This window comes from Gymnoscopelus microlampas (assembly GCF_963454915.1).
Source record: "Gymnoscopelus microlampas genome assembly, chromosome: 7".
In the NCBI taxonomy this organism is placed as follows: Eukaryota; Metazoa; Chordata; class Actinopteri; order Myctophiformes; family Myctophidae; genus Gymnoscopelus; species Gymnoscopelus microlampas.
The window spans coordinates 35,028,400-35,050,979 of NC_139944.1; the positions used below are offsets into that span (position 1 = coordinate 35,028,400).

At 42.3% G+C, this 22,580-nt stretch overlaps 1 protein-coding gene across 2 annotated transcripts in view; it reads left to right on the forward strand.

Annotated features, from left to right (window-relative positions):
• LOC311048277 (metabotropic glutamate receptor 4-like) overlaps positions 1-21,744 on the forward strand; it is a 179,166-nt gene extending 157,422 nt beyond the window's left edge. Inside the window, exons 7-10 of one of the 2 annotated variants that reach the window (XM_084061440.1) lie at positions 676-806; positions 2,667-3,602; positions 19,382-19,628; positions 21,608-21,744. In XM_084061440.1, the coding sequence (XP_083917566.1) occupies positions 676-806; positions 2,667-3,602; positions 19,382-19,628; positions 21,608-21,657 (1,364 nt within the window). In that variant the 3' untranslated portion in view covers positions 21,658-21,744. Of the gene's footprint in view, positions 1-669; positions 807-2,666; positions 3,603-19,381; positions 19,629-21,607 lie in introns of both variants that reach the window. The other variant, XM_084061439.1, reaches the window with a different exon arrangement.
• Positions 21,745-22,580: the final 836 nt, after the last annotated feature.

The following is a 22,580-nucleotide window of genomic DNA, read 5'->3' on the forward strand; positions in this document are numbered from 1 at the left end:
AGATGCGTTCCAGGTCTTAATGGGTTAACAATGTGGGGCCGCACCCCACGACTGACACAGCCCTGGGTAGGGCACTTTTCTGGTTATAGTACATATATTCTCTAAACTAGTTGCAGGAAGTACATTATATTGCATTGTAGTAATACTTATCAATAAATTTAGGCAGAATCATAGCACACCGCGGGTGACGGAAGTCTGCATGGTTGGATGTGCTTGTACCAGAAGATCACAAGTTCACTTCAAATCCCTGGAAGCTCTGCAATAATCAGTGTAGGGGAAGTCATATGAGAGGCATCTCCATACCCTGCCTAGCTAGCATCAAAGTGCTCCTGTAAGGCATTTAAAGTCCCAACCGCTCCACTGGCGTTGTTCATTGGCCAACGACAGTATGAAAGCGGCTGCATAAGGTAGCTTCAAGGTCTGCGAATGTGTGTGCATTTTCTCAATGGGAAACTTCTCCCTTAGGTGTTTTCTGTTAACTGGACCTGGGTTCTCAGTCATCTTACTTAATTAAAAAAGGCTCGAGTATAATTGTGTTTCAGAAAATGAAAACTACTCAATTATATTGCAATGTGATAACATGCGAGCATGATTTTGTAAAATGATGCTTACTGCACAGAAAATAGCAAATGAATGTGAAGTAAACAACATGATCGCTCACTCCCCTAGGCATAGCTGGCAACCCTGTGCTCTTCAATGAAAACGGAGATGCTCCTGGCCGCTACGAGATCTACCAGTACCAGATCAGAAACCAATCGGCAGAGTACAAAATCATCGGCCACTGGACGGATCAGCTCCATCTTAATGTAAGCTTTACTTACTTGAATTCAGCAGCTGATGGCAGGCTCAGTCTGTCTCTACAAATGCTCCATTCTTGTCATGTTGATGTGTGTTTACAAAGGAGATCCTAGTCTCCACTAAGCCATCTTCAGAGGTGTAAATATCCTGAGGGTGCTTTAAATTATAAACAGTGTGATGTAAAGAATGAAAGCTACAAGAGCTTAAGGACGGACATATCTACTAATCACTTGAGACAGCATCACTGACTGAAAACAATATTACAAAGACAAATGTATTGATGTTGTGGTATAATATCAATACAATTATATAAAGGGGGTCTGTTCATGTACTGTAATAGAGTGGGGCTGTCCTGATTTTACAAACAAATAATTAGACTTGATTCATTGATTTGGTATGCAACAGCATTCTGACATGCCAGAAGCTTTTCTACGATGTGATGTACAATGTAAAGCATGGTTTATGTAATTTTTTGTACTTTCAGAGACGCAAATCAGGGCAGTTTGCAGGCAGCCACAAACAACAATAAGGAGGATGTTTTTTATCACCACTGGCAATTCAAATGCAGGCGTAGTAAATAATAACAATTCTCTGTTAAGATCACTTCTGCAAGGGGGAGCCAATGTTTCAAAGGCCAATGTTTAGCTCGAGCAACCCAAGCTATTTGCTGTTTTTGATGAAATTAATGTAGCTTCTTAGACAACGATAGGCATTGTTGCAAACATCTCTGTTACATGATTGAGTGAAACAGGAAGCCTGTAAAGAAAAAAATCATATACTTTTTATGCAATCTTTTCCCATCATCTGGTCACCCTAGAAGGGACTGAACTAATTGTGTTTTGACAAAACAATGAAGAGGCCTTCAAGAAGAAAGCCTGTTTAATGGAAAGTATGCAGCAACTTAGGAGCACCTTTATTGTCTTTAATTCTTTCAACATTGTTTGTACTTTTTGATGTACAGACTTAGCCTAGTTCTGGCACCCACTGTAGAATGGGTGAGTTCTTACTCCAAAGCCGCTTTTAGTTAATTAGGATTCTTTGAGGTCTTAATTAAATCCATGTTTGCAGTAGAATTTGTGGGCTTTGAATGTAACCATCATTAACTGAAAACGTTAATAACACTGAATGTACTCTTCAGAATGTGTTACAGCATTGTATTTAAAGGTTGCCTTAAAGAGGGAAAAATAACATCCTCCCAACAGGATTAATGTGTTATTTCTATGATCAGAGTCAGATTTGTGGAAACGAATAAGTCTCTGCCTAAGCGCAAAACTGTGTGCCCTTCAGAATGAAGATTTGATTGCCCTCGTGGCTTTGTCTCCATATGATTTCAGTACTTTGAAAATGTTTGCGCTTTCTGAAGAAAGAAAGGGCAGCTCCATTTTTACCCCTGATTTGCCCCCTTTGACCCTCCCCAGCCACTATGCATGCTGTCTTTGTTGTTGTACAGGATATACAGTACTGTATAGTGCTCAGTAGTCAGTACACTACACCTCTCTGTTTGTATGCCTTACTTTCTGTCTATCTCTCAGCCTACCTGTCCTTAAATCACTGATACGATTTTTATCTCTGGATAGGCAATCTACACTGTAAAATCCTCAGTGTTAATTTAGCTCTGACAAATGGAACCAAATGGACCCCTTATGGCTCCATTTGGTTCCATTTGTGCACTCTCAGACTTACAGACCCGTAAGGGTCCATTTGGTTCCTAACTATCAATCATTTATGTGGGGACCCCGGGGAACCCCCTCACGTTGAGGACCACTGCCTTACATGATTCTCTTTCTTTCACAATCTCTCACTTTACTTTTCTCTCTTACTCTCTCTCACCATCTCTCTCACCCTCCTCCCTCTCTCTCATTCCTCAGGTCCGTTCGATGCAGTGGCCGGGTGGCCACCGTCACATCCCGTCGTCAATCTGCAGCCAGCCCTGCCAGCCTGGTGAGCGCAAGAAGATAGTGAAGGGCATTCCTTGTTGCTGGCACTGCGAGCGCTGCGACGGATATCAGTACCAGGCAGACACCTACTCCTGCAAGATGTGCCGCTTCGACTTGCGGCCAAACGAGAATCACACCGGCTGCGTTCCGATCCCCATTGTGAAGCTGGAGTGGAGCTCCCCGTGGGCCGTCTTCCCCGTTCTCATTGCCGTGCTCGGCATCTCGGCCACTCTGATGGTCATGCTGACGTTCGTCCGTTACAATGACACGCCGATCGTCAAAGCGTCTGGGCGGGAGCTGAGTTATGTCCTTCTGACTGGCATCTTCCTCTGCTACGCCACCACCTTCCTGATGATCTCCACCCCCGACGTAGGGATCTGCTCCCTCCGAAGGATCTTCCTGGGCCTGGGGATGAGCATCAGCTACGCAGCCCTGCTCACGAAGACCAACCGCATTTACCGCATCTTTGAACAGGGCAGCATGTCCGTAAGTGCGCCCAGGTTCATTTCCCCAGCCTCACAGCTCATCATCACGTTCAGCTTGGCCTCTGTGCAGCTAGTCGGCGTGTGCATCTGGTTTGGCGTTGACCCCTCCCAGGCCATTATTGACTACGAGGACCAACGGACGTCGAACCCGGTGCTGGCCCGTGGCATGCTGAAGTGCGACATTTCAGACCTGTCACTGATCTGCCTCCTTGGGTACAGCATGCTGCTGATGGTCACCTGCACGGTCTATGCTATCAAAACCAGAGGTGTGCCAGAGACCTTCAATGAGGCCAAGCCCATTGGTTTAACCATGTACACCACATGCATCATCTGGCTGGCCTTCATCCCAATCTTCTTTGGCACTTCACAGTCCACAGAAAAGGTAAGCCCGGGGCTGTTAAGTGATGTATCCATTGCTGAGACATGCTCATGTCCTAGCTACGTGTACACAGAATAAACAGCTGTGATTTCAGTCCTGAAGGAAACATCTGCTCAAGTTAGATTTTATTAGATATTCACTCACTGCATACATTTTGGCTGCAGAAAAACGAAAGATGTAGCCGTTGTAGATTGTTGCGGTGTTACGGTGGCCATAGGCCAAGTCGTCGGTTTGTTTGTTTGTCAGGGATGGTGGATGAAGACCCCCCGGTAGAAACCTGTGAAGAGAGAGAGACGGAGAGAGAGAGGAAGAGAGAGGGGGAGACAGACAGACAGACAGACAGGCAAAGAGAGAGAGAGAGAGAGAAGAGAGAGAAGAGAGAGAGAGAGGTGGAGGGGGATGCGAAAAGCACAAAGCTTCTGGGTTGATTTGATTGGGTTTAAATAGAGCGGGTGATTGGTGAGCAGGGAGGAGTAATCTTGACAGGCGTGGTTCTCCGCCTCCCTAACATTAGTTGTCCCGACTCCATTAGATGGCACCGGGAGGCCATGCTGTTATTAGACTACGTCTTGTTTATTTTTTTCTTGCTATCTTTCTTTTTTTTTTTTTTTTTTTACAGCATGCTTACTGAACTGGTGCTGCATTTATTCTCTATCCCCAAGAGGAATTGTTTGGGAAAACCAAGTCTGTTTCTCTTTCCAATTGTCAGAAACAAAAAAACAATGGTCTGGAATCTAGCTGGATAAGAGATACCGTTTTTCACATGATAACCGATTTGGTTCAAGTTAAGTATTCAAGGAAAACATTCTCTGCATTATTAATACTGTGTAGATGCTGAATAGATGTGCTTTAGGAAGAGGGACATCAACAATGGCTATCCTGCTGCAGATGCTGTCGTGATTGTTTGCTTGTTTTCTTGCTGACAGCAGTAATAAGACCAGGGGGTGCTGTGGATTTTTTTAGCTAGTGGAGCGCTACGTTGCGCGCACGTGCACAGGCACACGTGGACGATTGCCAATTGAAATAACCTTTTAATATATAGGCCTATTTCTTAACCCACAATATACTGTATACCAAATTTTATTCTATTTACTTGCATAATGGGGAAACTTTAGTGTTGTCAACTTGTCATAATTATGCATAAACCTGGCAGACAATTACTCTGTAATTTAATTAGTTCATGAATCCATCAGCCCCTGTTATCCAACTCTTTTGACTGCTTCAGACAGAACATCTGACACAGTAGGCTACTTAGCAGCTCACACAATGGACCATTGATATGTATCCAAACATGTCGGTCATTCGTGTTCATTCAAGCTGTGACACTCAGTTAGGGAGGTGCGAAAACTGAGAATGGTGCAGGCTTGCGTGCAGCTTCCACCGGCAGCCCACCCCTGAATAAGACTGTTATGCGACAGTCTTATGCGTGACGGAGCAGGTGAACCCAAGTGCAGAGACCCAGACAAGGAGACAAATAAGGTTTTTTATTGACAGCTGTGTGGGCAGATGGGCTGCGGGCCAGGGGAAGCTTGAGCTGGTAGCTAGGAACCAGGGGCTGTGGCTTGGGCTGGAGCCTGGGAAGCTGGCCTAGGGCTGGTAGCTGGGAATCAGGAACTGAGGTTGAGGATGGGGCAAGGGGAGTTGGGGCAGGGTAAGCCAATCTGGAGTGGGATCCATGGAAGCTGAGCTGAGCGGGGGGTCCAGGGCATTGAAGCAGGGCTGATTAGACGAGGGACTGGAAACAGGCACCAGAATCAGAGCCCAAGACAAAAAAATAGGAAAAAGCAAGCAAGACCCACCAGTCCGGTTTACTTCCCGTATCTGTGTGACGCCTCTTTAGGAGATCAGAAGTAGGTCTTGTCTTTTAATTCCAATGGCAGAAGTGAACGTGAAAACGGCTTCCGACCCATTCTTTAGCCCCATGATCACTGAACAAAATATTGGAACCATTCTTCACAAGCCACACATCTTCCCAACATTCTTATACAAAAATATTTTTGAGAGAGACAAATCAGGAGAAAATCAAATGTGTTATTTATTGACCTTTTCTGTTCCAGCAATGCACTCTAGAGAGATCTAGAAACAGTAATCGTGGGACATTCACGAGATCTGACGTCAGACCATTTGTGTACCATTGGCAAACCTAATGGCAAAGTGTGGGGTGGCGCAATAATTAGTTCCTACAATAATTGAGCATCTTTGTCAGAGCAGACAGTTCATGAATATGCTCTGAATCTGCCCGAATTTCATAGGGCTCTGGTTTCAACGTCAGAGTGCTCTGCAGTTTATTTAAAAACGACACTCATTAATGTTTTAATTTTCATTTTTGAAATTCATTCTAATGAACGTTTATTCACCACATATATAAACATGATCATTACCTGTTACCGACCGGAGAGCACCCCGGGTGTGCTCTGACACTCTCAGAGCATATTTACGACACAGCCAGCACAGAGGCTGGGATCTGGCAGTGTGGAAGTAAGTGGCAGGGCTGAGTATTTGGAGAGGTCTTGATTATGGAATGGGTTGCAGCTGGTGGGGCTCTTCGACTCCAGCACACCTGTCTCCTCTCTCTCTCTCTCTCTCTCTCTCTCTCTCTCTCTCTCTCTCTCTCTCTCTCTCTCTCTCTCTCTCTCTCTCTCTCTCTCTCTCTCTCTCTCTCTCTCTCTCTCTCTCTCACACACACACACATATACACAGACACATGTGCACGCACGCACGCATGCACACATACAGAGAGAGGGAGAGAGCCACTGAGGGAGCAGCGGCAGGTTAGGGAGACACAGGATGGGAAGTAGAGGGCAACAGGGCATGGCAGGTGACATCGCAGAAGCAGATGTAACAAAGAGGATTGCACATGCTGTCTTGCTCGTGCAGCTTCTCTTTTATGCCATACCCTCTTGGCTTGCTCATGTTTATGCTTACCTCTTGGTTTATTTATCATTTCTGGGTGTATTCGTGAGGCCTTTTTGGAGACTATTTTCATCATGGCAGCATGTGTGCTTAGAAAGTATAGGTGCATAGCAGGGCAGAAATATAAGCAAGCTGCAGTCGAAGGATGCCGAACTTCGGGCTGTGAGTTCAACACAGACCATTAATTTTTGATTCCTATCATTACGTTTTAATCTACCACCGAGAGACTTGATTTTTTATGATGAGCTGAATTACAAATGTGGTTCATACAACACAAGATTAAAAAGATCCTGCATGGAAAACGTATTTTGCACACAAAAATTTAAACAGCATAACTTGCATAACTGTTGGATCTGGACGTGTGAGTTTTATGTGAGCATTGGCCATTAATTCTGCAGGCACTTTGCTAAGGCAACATAACCCTGTGACTCATACTGTATAGTAAGTTCTGTTTGTGATGACTGTATGCCACAGTGTATTAGAAGCCTGTAAGGAATTCACAAAATCTCAAGATTACACTCGTGTTACTACTGTAGGCTATGTCAAATTAATGTTTCTGGCCTGGTGAACCATGTATCTGTATATATTATTCAGCAGGAACACTAGGAGGCTACAGGTCAAGAGTGATACAATAGGGATGTGGAAACAGTGGGTGCACTTAATCTACAATTACACAAGGGTGTTTTCATTGAAACAGAGTTTTAACCACGTGAACCCTAGCGTCCCTATTCTGCGGTGGAGCTTGTAGATTATTTTGCAAAGACATTTAGTGTAGATGGAAAAAAGGAGGGTGCCTAGCATAGACCGATGATATCCTCCGGTCAACTAAGTGTATAGGGTTAAATTATTACGATGAAAACATAAAAAAGAATAGAGTCTGCACACTGGTGAAGTTGCAAAGAAGCTCCGCTTGGTATTTTATTTCTCGTCAACGTTTCGGCCTGTTCAGACCTTCATCAGGACATATATATGTCCTGATGAAGTTGATGAACTTCTTATTAGTTTTAACACCTTGTCCATACTTCAAGTCTGAAAATGCATGCGTGCGTGTGTTCAGGTGGGCAAGGTGGACAACGTTTCGATCACATAGATCTTCATCAGGTCATGACCTGATGAAGATCTATGTGATCGAAACGTTGTCCAAATAAAGAAAGGCTCTTTGTACCAAATCCGGTGTGCGGGCTCCATCCATTTTTATACTGTTGTTTTTTAAGCCCAGCACCCACCAGTCGATGTGCGTTACCTATTTTCTCTTTCGACATAATATAGCTTACCATGCGCATGTAGCCAATAGTTGCATTATAAAATGCAGAATTTAACACCACAGCAGAGCTGCTAGAATAGACAACAATGTCTGTTATTCCTTATCCATGTTGAACCACGGGTAGTCAACGAATGTAGGTGTCCGCGTCATCATTTTTAAAAGGTCTCTGTTACTGCCTGTCTACATTAAAGTACTGTGCTGGAGCACAAAACGGGGTCAGTTGTGATTTTATAAGTCTCTATTTTAGGGGTCAAAACACCTGATTAATGGGGATGATGGGTGCAAACATAACGTAACAAAAGCTTTCAAACAATAATGCCCTATTGTAGAATGTAACCGTAGAACAAAGATACAGTGAGAAAGGGCATGGATAAGCCAAGGGGAACAATAGTACAGTTGAAATGTGTACAGCTAGTTGAAAGGGGTCTTTTGGCAGGACACTTGGGACAGGGAGTATAATAGTCACCTCCTTCCCTCTGAGATTAAATGAAACAATGTATCATTTTGGTTTTGGCCCAAAAGAGAGGTGTGACAGTTTCCTTTGTGTTAGCGGTCTCTTGGGAGGCCAAATGTGCTTGGTATGGTCATGCTAGCACTGCCAAAAGCATCACTGTAGTCCATGGTCCTACAGAACATCTGCATCTATGACTGGGGCCAATTGAACAGCTTCAAAGTACCTCAAAGTACTTGATCCAGGTAATTTAACAGATGGAACTGGCAAACGTTGCATGCAGTACTGTTGGTATCAGTCAACAGGGTCTAGTTACTTACCATGTGCACAATTCCTTCATATTACGTGAGATTTTACAGCACACATGTTATTTGGATAGAGAAACACCTGGAAATGCACATAAACGCACATGTAACACACGCAAACACACTCGCAGAATGCACTTAGTAATCACAACTGTAAAGGTTGTTACACCCCGGGGCGATTTTTTCGTGCGAATAATGCGTTTTTTTTTAAAACCTTATAAAGTCAATGGCTCCGTACATGGAGCGAAAAAGCGAAAAAGCGAAGCGAAAAAGCGTCTTTTAATTATTCGGAACGAGTCCGAATTTTGCGTGTATTCGCTATTTTCGCCGGTGTCGCCCGGTGTGTAAGGACCTTAACTGTCATCATACCAAAGTAAACTAAACCAAACCTGGTGGAAGGTTGTAATTTTAACAGCTCATGTTAACCACCATGTTGTTCAGCTGGAGTCGCAAGTCAATGGCAGGCATGGATATCAATGAGTTCTTTGTCTAAGCATTCCATCTCCTCTCTCTGAAGATGAAAGGGAATAGTAAAATCGTGGGGAGATTTAACATTAGGGTTTTCCAGGATGAAGTAAGCCATTAGCGGCATGGCGTTGAATTGTAAAATAGAATGTGTGCGTGCATGCTATGTACATGATTGTGTGTGTGTGTGTGTGGGGGGGGAACGGGACATTGAAGGGTAAACTAAGGCTCTACTACTTGTTTCTTCTCACAGTCCCTGTGAGGAATTCCATTTGAAATCTGTGAATAACCTTTCTCGTTGGAGCTTAATATGGAATGCTCTGTTTCATCCCCCGAATTGTATTAGTCACTCATTAATATTTTTTTTCCTGTAGAAATAGCAACTCCCAGAAGATAGGCTCTCTTTTCATTACTGAGAAAAGCTCCACTGCTGCCTCTAGCTTGGTATGGTATATAAAAATGGAAAAATAAACGGATGTTTTGCTCAATGTAAATGAATTCATCTCTAAAGTCTATTCACTTTAACTTAGACACAAATAAAAGGGGCTTAGGGAATGGCTAAACGGCACATGCCATGGCAATTAGTTTCTCCCTTGTTGTCATCTATGTTAATGCATTGTCATTATTTGTTATAACAATTCACATAGTCCAAGTGAAAGAAAGGGGAGATAGAGCACTATCTCAGAGTCCTCTCAGGCCTAAACAATCCTCATTTTTGGAAGAAATTAGCATGTCAAAGCAAACACACCTCATAATCATCCCACTGTAAATGACAGGCACAACAAAGCCTCACCAGCCCACCTTGCCACGTCTCTTCGAGCAATTAAATGCTCTGCTTCCTCTGGGTCTTGATTTACCTTATCTGTCCGCCTAGGCACTCATCACCAGCTTACAGCAGGTCCTCCGCACTCGGCTGTGTACACGCATAGTCATTTATTTGTCATCTGGTGTCGGGATAAATATAACGAATGCCATTGGGAGGCTCCCTCTGTCATTCAAATGAGGATGGGTGGGGGTGGGGGTGGTGTGGGCGACGACGACATCTGGTCTGTCTTTGGAGCATTATGACTGAGCTTGAAGCTAGCTCCGGGAATAGACGTGACACCTGCTTACCTGGAGAGGCGGTCTAAATCTGGGGCTGTCTCCTAGACAGAGGGAAGAGGAGGGAAGTTGGACAATAGAGCCTGCAGGGGGAGAGGGCCCCACACAATGGGCTCAATTCAATTTCAATCAGCCCCAGACAAAGGGTGCTGCCATTACTGGAGTGATGGAGTGAGAGATGCTGTTGATTTCTCTATGAAGCTGCCATCACATAATAAAGTGCTAAATAACAATATTGGGACTAGTGTTCATCTCTACAACTGGGGGCTACCTGCCATCCCAGCCCTCTCTTTCTCTCTCTGGGTGTTTTTCCTTTGCCTATCCCACTACCACTTTCACCTCTAATACCCTCTCCCTTTGCCCTTATCACACTCTTTACCTTTCTCTGCCTCTCCATTCCCTCGCTCTATCCCCTTTGTCTTTACAAAGATAAACATCATTACTCAAAGTGGTGTCCCGCAGGTCCAATAATACATAATGAGTATCAATGCTGCAGAGCGGAGGGAACTGAACAACATATTTGCTTCCTAAGAGCAGTTGCTACATTCGTTAGACCTACAGCACCCTGGCCCTCTGGGTTTCAAGTCATTGACCTCAGGGTTGGCGCTCTTTTAAGACTATGGGGCAAAGGGCTAATCAAGGCCAAACTATTAGTCTTTGTAAATGTCATTCTCCTTTGAAGGAGGCGCAGTACCGTGTCCCCCAAGGCTTGTATTTGTTTATTAGTTTAATTAGAGTGCAATTATGGTGAATTCTGATGCAATAAGCGACTGTGCTGAACATTTGCATACTACACTGAGAATCAGTGCAGTGGGAATTGTCTGCCTTCTAAACAAATTCAATAGTTTGCACCTAAAAAGCACAAACCTTCCTCCCTGAAAATAGATTCAAGATTCAATAATGTATTATCATTTCAATGAAACATTGATTGGAATTTGTCTTGGTGTGTGCTCAGGGTAGACAAAACAATACAATACAAATACACATCAGCATAAACATATAAAAATACTCAACAAAAATAAATAATACACAAGTGTCTGGTGCATTAAACATTAAACACTAGAGGAAACAGTTAAGTTTTATTCATGGCCTGAACTCATTATGAGGAGCTAAGGGCCCTCACTGCCTCAGGATATGTGCTGTTAAAGAAACAAGTAGTTCTGCTCTTAATATTTCGTAACCTTTTTCCTGAAGGAAGGGGTACATGAAGTGCATTTGCTGGATGAGAGGGGTCCCTGATCTTTTTTTAGAGTGCAGATCTTATAAATATTATGCTGCTTTCACTACATTATTAAAGGGATATTTGACTTTCAAAACAATTTTTGGTCATTTTATCGTCTATTCAGGCTTTTGTGAACACCCCAGTAAGCACCCCAAACTTCAAACTCCATTTTAACCATGATAGATTCATCAAAAACACCCGTCCTTGGTTCTGGTGACTCATACTGCCCTCCTAATACGTGTTTTTTCCATTACTTTTTTCATTTATTTTCAATATTTCTTTTGAAAATGAAAACATTTAATACAACAAAAAATAAAATAAAATAAATGTAAAAAGTAATAGAAAAATCCCCCTCACGTATTACGAGGGCAGGATGAGTCACCAGAATCAAGGACGGGTGTTTTCGATTAATCCATCATGGTTAAAATGGAGTTTGAAGTTATAATGGGTTTGTATAGGAAGGGGGTGTGTCTGATAGAATGAATATCAAATATCTAAATACTGAATCGAGCAACTTAAAAACTGTCTGGGGTGTTCACAAAAGCCTGAGTAGACCATAAAATTACCAAAACATTTTTTGAAAGTGAAATATCCCTTTAAGCTCAGTCTTTTTTGATTGATTGATTGAATATTGTATTAGACGGAAACGAAAAACAGCACGAGTACAGTCAAACACTTTGTCTAAAATAGTAGGGGCTGCTAACCACCAAAAATGGCCAAATCGTTACGCGGCGGATAAAAGCACCAAATTTGATACAGATGTCCCTTGGGTCATCCTAAAACATCCTAGAAGGGGTGCCCAAAAAAATCTTAAACAGGAAGTGAGTTATGGACAAAATTCAAAATGGCCACCTAAACTGTTGACCGTTGACTCAAAAGACATCAAAAGAATCTCCAAAAAGCATAATATTTGGCACATATGTCCCTTGGGTCATCCTAAGACATCCTAGAACGGGTGCCCAAAGGAATCTGAAACAGGAAGTGAGTTATTGACGAAATTGAAAATGGCCGCCTAGTGTTGTCGATTGACTCAAAAGACATCTAAAGAATCTCATAAAAGCATACAATTTGGCACACATGTCCCTTTGGTCATCCTAAGACATCCTAGAAGGGGTGCCCAAAAAAATCTTAAACAGGAAGTGAGTTATTGACATATTTTAAAATGACTGCCTACAGTGTTATCGATTGACTCAAAAGACAACTAAAGAATCTCATAAAAGCATACAATTTGGCATACATGTCCCTTGGGTCATCCTAAGACATCCTAGAAGGGGTGCCTGAAATGATCTGAAACAGGAAGTGAGTTATTGACTAAATTGAAAATGGCCGTGTACAGTGTTGACAGATGATGCAAAAGACACTCATAAAAAATAATCTCATAAAAGCATGACATTTGGTACAAATGTCCCTTGGGTGATCTGAATGCATCTTAAGGGGTGCCCAAAAAAAGTTTTAATAGTCTCTCAATGGAAAACACTCCTCCCCCACGGGCTGCACTGCTACAACATTCAAATCGAGCAGTTTGCCAATCTGGCATTTGGTCCAGAAGCCTGAAAGCTATGCAATCTCTACCATCTCCTGACAAATATGGATGGATTAAAGTCGCTGATTCGTGGACACCTTTATGGACACTCTTGCCAGAGGCTGCCAAAGTTAGTAGAGAACTCAAGTGTGGCTGCAAAGCTGAGCCCTTCTGTTCGAGAAAGTGTAGATGCCGGGATAATGGGTTACCTTGCAGAGCATTATGCCAATGTGCTGGTAATTGCGAAATGGCACACATGAATACATGTAGTTACTAAACACTAATCACAAAAAAACAGCAATGATCAAGAAGAAAATACATGAGAAGATAGAGTGTAAAACCAGCAAGAAGATGTAGAGTGCAAAATAAATAAGATGCAGAAAGTAAAATAAGAATATGCAGAGTAAGATAAGATGCAGAGTAAAATAAATAAGAATATGCAGAGAGTTAGATAAATAAAGAAGATTCAAAGAGTAAAATAAAATAAAAATAATGCAGAAAGTAAAATAAATAAGATGATGTAGAAATGAAAACAGAAGGTAGACTACAAAATACGTCAGGTTATGCACTGCATAACCTGTCGTATTGAGTCTGCATAATATGCAGACTGCCGTGGTCAACTGTTTAAACAGCCATTTAGAATTTCTTCAACATGGTCCCTTCCTAAAAAGTTTAATAAACAAGCAAACAAACAAATAAATAACCCCTTCTAGGATATATTAAGAAGCACTCAATGTACGTACCAAATGGTACACTTTTATGACATCCCTATGTTTTCTTTTGTGTCAACTGCTTTAGGCGGTCACTTCCTGTTTAAAACCTCTTTGGGCACCCCTTGTAGGATGCGTTCAGATCACCCAAGGGACATTTGTACCACATTTCATGCTTTTATGAGATTCTTTAGGTATCTTGCATCATCTTTCACACTGTAGGGAGCCATTTTCAATTTAGTCAATAACTCACTTCCTGTTTCATATTATTTTGAGCACCCCTTCTAGGATGTGTTAGGATGACCCAAGGGACATGTATGCCAAATTGTATGCTTTTTGGAGATTCTATAGGCTTTTTGGGCCAATCGCCAACACTGTAGGCGGCTATTTTCAATTTTGTCAATAACTCACTTCCTGTTGAAGACTTTTTTGGGCACCCCTTCTAGGATGTCTTATGATGACCCAAGGGACATGTGTGCCAAATGTTATGCTTTTTGGAGATTCTTTAGTTGTCTTTTGAGTCAATCGACAACACTAGGCGGCCATTTTCAATTTGGTCAATAACTCACTTCCTGTTTCAGATTTTTTTGGGCACCCCTTCTAGGATGTCTTAGGATGACCTAAGGGACATGTGTGCCAAATTTTATGCTTTTTGGAGATTCTTTTGGTGTCTTTTGAGTCAACGGTCAACAGTTTAGGTGGCCATTTTGGATTTTGTCCATAACTCACTTCCTGTTTAAGATTTTTTTGGGCACCCCTTCTAGGATGTTTTAGGATGACCCAAGGGACATCTGTATCAAATTTCATGCTTTTATCCGCCGCGTAACGATTTTTCACTTAGCAGCCCCTACTAAAAGGAAAACACCCAAAAAGTCCTTGCGGTCTTGTTTCCATTGGGGTCCTAGGTATCCTATCATCGGCTGAATAGTTTCCATACTGTTTCCATACCACACTGTGATAGAGAACGTGAGAATCACTCATCCCTGCCTTTGACACCTTAAACTTCATGAGTTGTCGTGAAGAACAATCAATCTTTCTTTTTTTTTACAACTTAATTTTACAGTTTTTATGTTACATACACGTACAAATGCATAGCATATTATACAAAAAGAGATCGCGTGGATATAACATGCAAGAACACATAAACACACATACAACCCCCCCTCCCCCCTTAACAATCAATCTTTCTAAAGACAACTCAAGAGGTTTAAGCTATCACATAGTGCATTTATTAACCAAAAACAAGATTTATCTTGTGGAATTGTTCTGTGTACAGTCAACAGGCAGGTAGGAAGGCAGAAGGCGTTGCAACAAGTGCTGTTACATCCATCTGCTCCCATACCTCTAGTTCAGTCATTAACGTTGCCATGCACTGCTTCATTGCGTGTTTCGCCTCAGGCAAAGTTCTGCTGATGGCAATGTGATGAGGTGTGTGTGCATGTGCATGTGCGTGTGCGTGTGCGTGTGCGTGTGCGCGTGCGTGTGCGTGTGCGTGCGCGTGCGTGTGCGTGTGTGTGCGTGTGTGTGTGTGTGTGTGTGTGTGTGTGCATGCGCTCACGCACATACGTTCAGGTAAAAGGCTATCTATCACAGAGCAACAAATTAATGAGCTATCTTCAGTCAGCCACCGCCTCTGAGCTCACACGGACCACAATAGATCACTTCAGCCTTATTCAATGGCACCAAGGTCCACAATACTGTTCTAATGAAATATCAAATGGCCACACAATGGCTGATTTTAAATAAGAAATGCACAATCAGCTCTAATTTAGTTTCTATTCTTCTCTCGACCTTGTGCACCCAGTGCTCGCAAAGACGGCTGCAAAGATAGATATTCTTAGCCGAGTGGCGACAAGGCCTACGGCTGCACTATCGTTCATAAAATAATAATCCTTTTGATTATTTTCCTTAACAAGATGAATCCTAGTGTCCTGATTCTGGACATGTCATGATAGGTGAACATTCGGCAAAAATATTGTGAAACGTGAGCTAGATCTGCTATTTTCATAAAGTATGGTAGGGTTTAAGGGTTTATTGTAATCATGCAATTTTTGGTGGGAAAATAAGTTGTTATATTAATATAATATATCAATACAATTGTATTAATGCATTTGATGCTCATTGTGCTTATCAGTGCCAGACCATTGGTCAAATGGCATGCAATGCCTGTGTGTGCCAGATAGAGATGGGTTGAACATTATTCTGGTTAACTATTGTGTGATGGTGATGAGACGAGAGCCAGGTGTATTTAGGTGACCAAATAAAAATGAATAATAACTAATTATCAAGTTTCATAATTACATAATTGTGAATTATAAAATCACCTGCTTTTGATCATTTTTTATTAATTGTGTAGTGTGTGGGTTTATTTTTGGTCCTTCTTTTATTTTGTTTTGGGGGATTATTGTGTGAGCAAAGCCTGATTTATACTTAGTTGTACGATGGTGTCCCAAGGCAAAAGAATTGCGGATCTACAAGGACAACAATGCCTTGTGAGCTTGTTTCGACACAGGACACGGCGTGCAACCAAGTATCAATCAGGCTTAACAGCTTGACTTCTGCAGTACTTCAAGACAGCAGTCAGCCACGTCCATACTCCAGAGCAGTGCACTAGTTAATAGTCTACAGCTGTGAGGACACTGCAGCAGCGGTCTGTCTCAGATCTGCATCTCAGCATCCATTCCATTCTACCTTCATCCTTCCTTCACTCCATCCATCCATTCCATATTGTACACCAGGCATGGCTAGCAGCGTTGCCAAGTCTGCTTATTATAAGCGACTTTGGGCTTGTTTATCTGTGAAGTTGCCTGTATTGTCAATATTGGTAGTTGGTAGTTGCCGGTTGTGTTTTTTTGGGCTTGTTCCTAAAGTGTAGTTGCTTATCTGGGCTTGTTTATTGTCTGCGTATCCCCATTTGAAAACATTTTGTGCCAAATATTTCGAATGTTTCACTTTTTTCCCCAAGATGTTTTTGAAAATAGCAAATCTACAAGCTCACAATGCGTTGCGAGCTTGTAGATCTGCTATTTTTAAATAGTGTAATAGGTTTAAAGTGCTCATATTAGTCGCTTCTTTTGGGCTTGTTTTCATAGACCTGGTTACTTATTTTTCTCGCAAAAGCGGGCAACACAGATGGCTAGTGACGCAACCAATCCGACGCAACCCATGGTGAGTCATTCATGAAAACATTCATGAAAACAAACATGCAATACACAAGCTGTTAGTCGACGTCACGTTTGGAGCTGAACAGTGTGCTGCTGCTAGAATGAATGACCAGCAGGAGCTCTCTGACACTGCACTGTCGTTCAGTATTTGGCAAAAGCACTTGCCCAGACTAAAGGAAACAGCTCCAGTTTTGTTGTAGAATCATATAAAATATCTACAGTTCTAGCACATAGTTATGCATGCAGGAATATATTGGTGCTGATTTGGTAGTTGCCATCAGTATTCATTAATTGCCATGGTCTCCTACATTGTCTTTTAATGACTCTCACATAGTAGACCATTGGGCAGGTAAATGTTTAACATTTTTGTTTAGTTCATTTGTTTGTTTTTAAGAGACATGTACTGAGAAAAATAGACAGCTGCCTGATATACTGTACAGTGTACACATATAATGTAGCTGATGTTCATTTCTAACACCATTTCCCTTGATCGGCATTGATAGTTCAGACAGCATTAAAACTTCATATTACAGTGACATCAGTGCATGTACACTGTACAGTAGTGATCAAAAACAGCAACACACAAGAAGACAAATTCTCTTTTATTACTGGCCAATGATCCACTCCTACATCTAGATATCCGTTGTTAAGATAGTGACGTGGTTATCATTCACTTTCCCCAACTGAATTATCCATGATCAAGGCTAGTTTCTGGTCACAAAGCTGTTTCTGTAACCTCTAGTAAAACGCCTCCACATTAATCTACACAATTATGCATAGAATGTATATAAACAAGTTTATGTGCTGTAATGTTCCCATTAAGACATCTCATTCATATTCTAACACTTTCCAAACAATTAAAATGGTGTGAACAAGACTGATCCTCAGGGCCCTCCCAGATGATTCAGAAGGTTCAGCCATGTATAAACAATTTCATGAGGTTGTCGTTTTTTATGGGCATCCTTGTAGTGAATCAGAATAGCATGCAATCGACTGACAGGCGTTATCAGATTTGTTTTCAGGTTGATGTGGTGGCCATATTAAAACTAGCATTGCAGAAAATTAAACAAACAACGTGCCTCGGTTGGTTTGGCACATTCCCATAAAAAAAGATTCTGATTTAAAAGGGTATTTCCTCAGATAATGTATCAATGTTACTCTGCATAGAACAGTAGCCTCTTCAACAACAGCCAGCCTAACAAATGGGTCATTTGCTCCTCTAATTAGAATGATACACAACAGATGCCACAGGGTGCCGGATGAGTTACTACCACATAAGAACGACCACAAAGAACCATGCATTACCAAAACAGTTTGTGCAGCTTGACAAACATTCCAAGCAGTGGTACTGTACATCTGTGAGGGTGTTGACTTGGTGCAGACCTACAGGTACTACGGCTATTGGAGTGCTCCTAGACAGCAAGACTCCGGTCCTTTGATGTACAGTATACAGAACCATGCTAAACGTGTTTCTGTCGGTGGCACTGCCCTTACCTTTGCAGCTGCGTGCTGCAAAGGTAATTTGACGGGGGCCTCAGGGGGGCCGTAGGGACGGTTTCTGTTGTGTCTGACATCAGTATTGACTGTGGTCAATGTGCATTTGACTCCATAAATGTGCGGTGTGTGACCCACTGACCGCACCGCTCATTAAAGTTTTTGACTGACTAATAACTACACAGGATCCATTGAAACACAGGAATTCTTTTCCAATTCCTGACAAGTAACAGTTTTGGACATACAAGGTTTCCACCTGACAGCGTCAATATACTATATATAGACCGAATACTGAGAAAGGCCTCCTGCCTCGTGTATCAAGTAGCGGTACAGGAGGTCCTTCCTGCCCACTGCCATCAGATTGTATTAAGAATCTCTGGACTACATACCCCCCTCCCCCCTCCCCCCGCACGCGCACACACACACACACACACACACACACACACACACACACACACACACACACACACACACACACACACACACACACACACACACACACACACACACACACACACACACACACACACACACACACACACACACACACACACACACCCCACCCCACCCCACCCCACCCCACCCCACCCCACCCCAAAAGACAGACAGATACAGTACTACTCACTTGAACATTTGCTCCTTTGCACACCCAGCTCAACATATTGGGTATATACAGTACAGAGTATTGCCTATTGTATAAGATCTGCATATTTTGCATATGTGTTTACTTTTAAAACTGTTTATTTAAAAAAATAAATCTTTTTTTATCATTATTCTTATCCCTACCATAATTATAATCTTTAACTGCTGTTGTGTATTTCTATTCTGCTTTTTTACTATTGCTGCTGTAACAAGGACACTTCTCTTGGGATTAATAAAGTACCTATACCTACATGTACCTGTAGAGCAGTGATTCTCAAAGTGGGGTCCAGGGTTCCCCCTCACCTCAGTGTTCCTTGAGGGGGTTCTAAATGGACCCTTACAGGTCTGTAACTCTGAGAGTGTGCAAATGTAACCACATTTCTACACTCGCGGAGTTATGGGGGTCCATGAAATAAAAAATAAAAAAACTGTTTGAGAAGCACTGGTGTATAGTCAGAGAGAATGTCACGAGCAGCACTTCACGGGTTTATGCGTCTGTCTGTCTGTCTGTCTGTCTGTCTGTCCACAGATGTACATCCAAACCACCACGCTGACCATCTCTGTGAGCCTGAGTGCCTCCGTGTCCCTGGGGATGCTGTACATGCCCAAGGTGTACGTGGTGCTCTTCCACCCAGAGCAGAACGTGCCCAAGCGAACACGCAGCCTCAAAGCCGTGGTCACCGCTGCCACCATGTCCAACAAGTTCAACCCCAAGGCCAGCCTGAGACCCAACGGAGAAGCCAAAACCGAGCTGTGTGAAAGCCTGGAAACGCAATGTAAGTATTATGGAGGGTGTTGCTGATGGATGGGGAGGCTTGTTTGTTGGTGTGTGTGTGTGTGTGTGTGTGTGTGTGTGTGTGTGCGTGTACGTGTACGTGTGCGTGCGCGTGTGCTCGTGTGTGCGTGCGTGCGTGCGTGCGCACATTATAGTTTTGTCCTTCAAGCACTGTAAATCACAGAAACAAATTAGTGTAATGCAGAGATAGAAAGTGTAGAGTATAAAATCATTACTTATTGGCCAATGCATGCCATGTTATTTTACACTTGAGTGAATTTAGGAAATTAGCTGCCATTGTTCATTTTATATGAAAAAGAAAAAAGAAAGAAAGAATGAAAAAGAAAAATGGAAGTGGAGTTTGTAACAGTACATTGATTTGTATGCCATCTAGTACTCTAATGACGTTAGATGTTTCACTGTATTTACACATACACATGGCAACACATAACATTTCTGTTTTGTTCTGTCTGTCTCTGTCTCTGTCTCTCTTCCTCCATCTATCCATCTATCTGTCTGTGTGTCTGTCTGTCTGTCTGTGTGTCTGTCTGTCTGTCTGTCTGTCTGTCTGTCTGTCTGTCTGTCTGTCTGTCTGTCCGTCCGTCCGTCCCCCTTCTCTATATCTCTCTTTCTCTCAAATGTATTCCAGCACTGTTTAAACACATTGTAAATAATAAGGGGAAAATGATGCCCTTTCTTAAACCTCTCTTGGTGCGTGCTACCGCCTAATTTCAATACCAATAAAAATGCTTTGCTGCTTCTGTATCACTGACAGTGTCTGGATTTACGCATCTGCTGTAAATAATGACTTCAGCAATTGAGTCAGCAGATATTACTCAGGTGACATCCCAAACACTCTCCCTCAGGCGCAGCTCGCCTTGGGCAGAGAAAAGGACTTAATCTGTCAGGTCTGTTAACAGAGATATACTGTACTGTAGAGTTAGAGGGTTAGGGTAAAAAATTATGCATGCTTATATTTACGGTTGGGGCTGATCTGCCTTTTCCAATCAATAATAGTTAAGAATCACCCCTGTTATAAAAATAAAGTCGCTGACTTTGCTGTTGATAACGTAAATTGTAACTGGTGAACACAAGCTGATAATGATGTTTCGGGTTCTCTTTCCTGATTTGATGAAAAATGTAATCCACCGGAAAGTATATTTTCTGTTTACTAAATAGCTGGAGAGACAGATAGACCACTGTTACTTAACACTCTATAGCAATGATTACTATCAGACTATAGACTATAGACCAGATTCGGGTCCATTTTACACTGTGCACACCGTGATTAATTCCTATATCCTATCCCTTTATTTTTTTCTTTCCTATTCCCATCTGTATTTTGTTTAGGGTTATCAGGGGCTTTTGTCACAATAAACACTAAGGGGCCAAAGACACAGATTTGATAGTCAGCCTCAATTTATCCTGATGGGGAACACTGTTTACGCTGGCTGTGCAGCGCATGAGTATTTGAAAAAGCACCATTTGTCATTGTCATCTCTAGCGTGGACACATGGCTTGATGAAATTGAAAAATTCTTGTCTGGGCCAAGTCCCCCACAGCCTGAATCTGGTGGCGATATGTCAGGATTTATCTGCTACACCTCAGCGAATCAGCTAACATGGTCTAGGGAGACGAGTGCATGCAGCAGGGAGCCTGGCCGGCTTTACTGAGAGCCTCTCTACACTGCGTATAACGCCGGCTATATTGTGAGGGGGAAATATGTCCAGAGAGCTATATGTCTTCCTGGGAATTATTAGCATTCAATGCTACACTGCAGCAGGAGGTCTATACAACATTTTTCAACATATTTACAGCCCTGGTGTTTTATCTTACACGTGTTGCCAAAAAGTGAGTCAAATGTACGTACAGTATGAGCCCAGGGCAACATTTATACATGCTCTTGTCTTACTTATCTTGTAGTTTACCATTGGTCACCTTGACTCTCTCATTCTTCACTTTCCATTCCTTATCTTTCAGCTTTCCCAACGAAGCAAACATACATCAGCTACAGCAACCATGCAATCTAGGGGGAAGACGAAGGCCATCGCCATTGTCCAGTAATGCCGCTGGATGGTGATGGAGGTGTGCATAGCGCTGTGGAATTTGAAGCAGGCAGGAGGGCACTGGCACGTAGCATGAGAGGGAATCAGCGAGGCGATTTTCCAAAAGAAAAGACACATGGGTGAGGACTGATCACACAGGAAGAAGGGGGACTGTAACAGACACAACGTAATTGTAACGCTCCATCTTCTCTCAGGCGAACACTTGGAAGGTCAGGGACTGGGATGGAGCGTGACTTTTGAGTGTTTACATTGTAGCCATGCTCACACAGAGACTCCTCTCCTCTCATCTTGAGCAGTGCTGGCTGACATCCAACGAAAATCAAGAAAACATTCAGGTGTGCTCAGTGTTTGTCTGCCACATTTGTGAACAATAATAATTACTTGTGAAATCCTCAAGGCATCAGGAGGGATTAATCAAAAGGAAAAACAAACAAAAAAAGGCATGAAAAAACATGGTCCATGAAATTTCCGAGAGGGGTTTATGTTTTATGTTTTCTTTTTCCTTTCTTATATTTGTCAGTGTATTCCAGTTGTATGGATTATATATGGCTGGAAATGATGGTCATTTCAACAATGCAAGGTATCTGTATCAGACATGTTATATTTTAGTTTTTCCTCATACAGGTCTCTGTTGAGTTGGCAAAAAATACAATGACTACATCTATTACAAAAAAAAGTTTTTGCTGATTTTGAGCATGCCAGTTTGAACATCCTGTGTTGTGTTGTTAAAAAAAAACTAAAGAAATCTTTGGAATGCGTTCAAACTTTGTTACAGTGTTGTTACAATTGTTTGGGCCTGAGCCTGTCGTACGTTAAATCCTGGTTTCAAATGGTGATGGTCTAGTGAGTGATATTATTATGAATTATTATGATTTTGTTTTATTGTT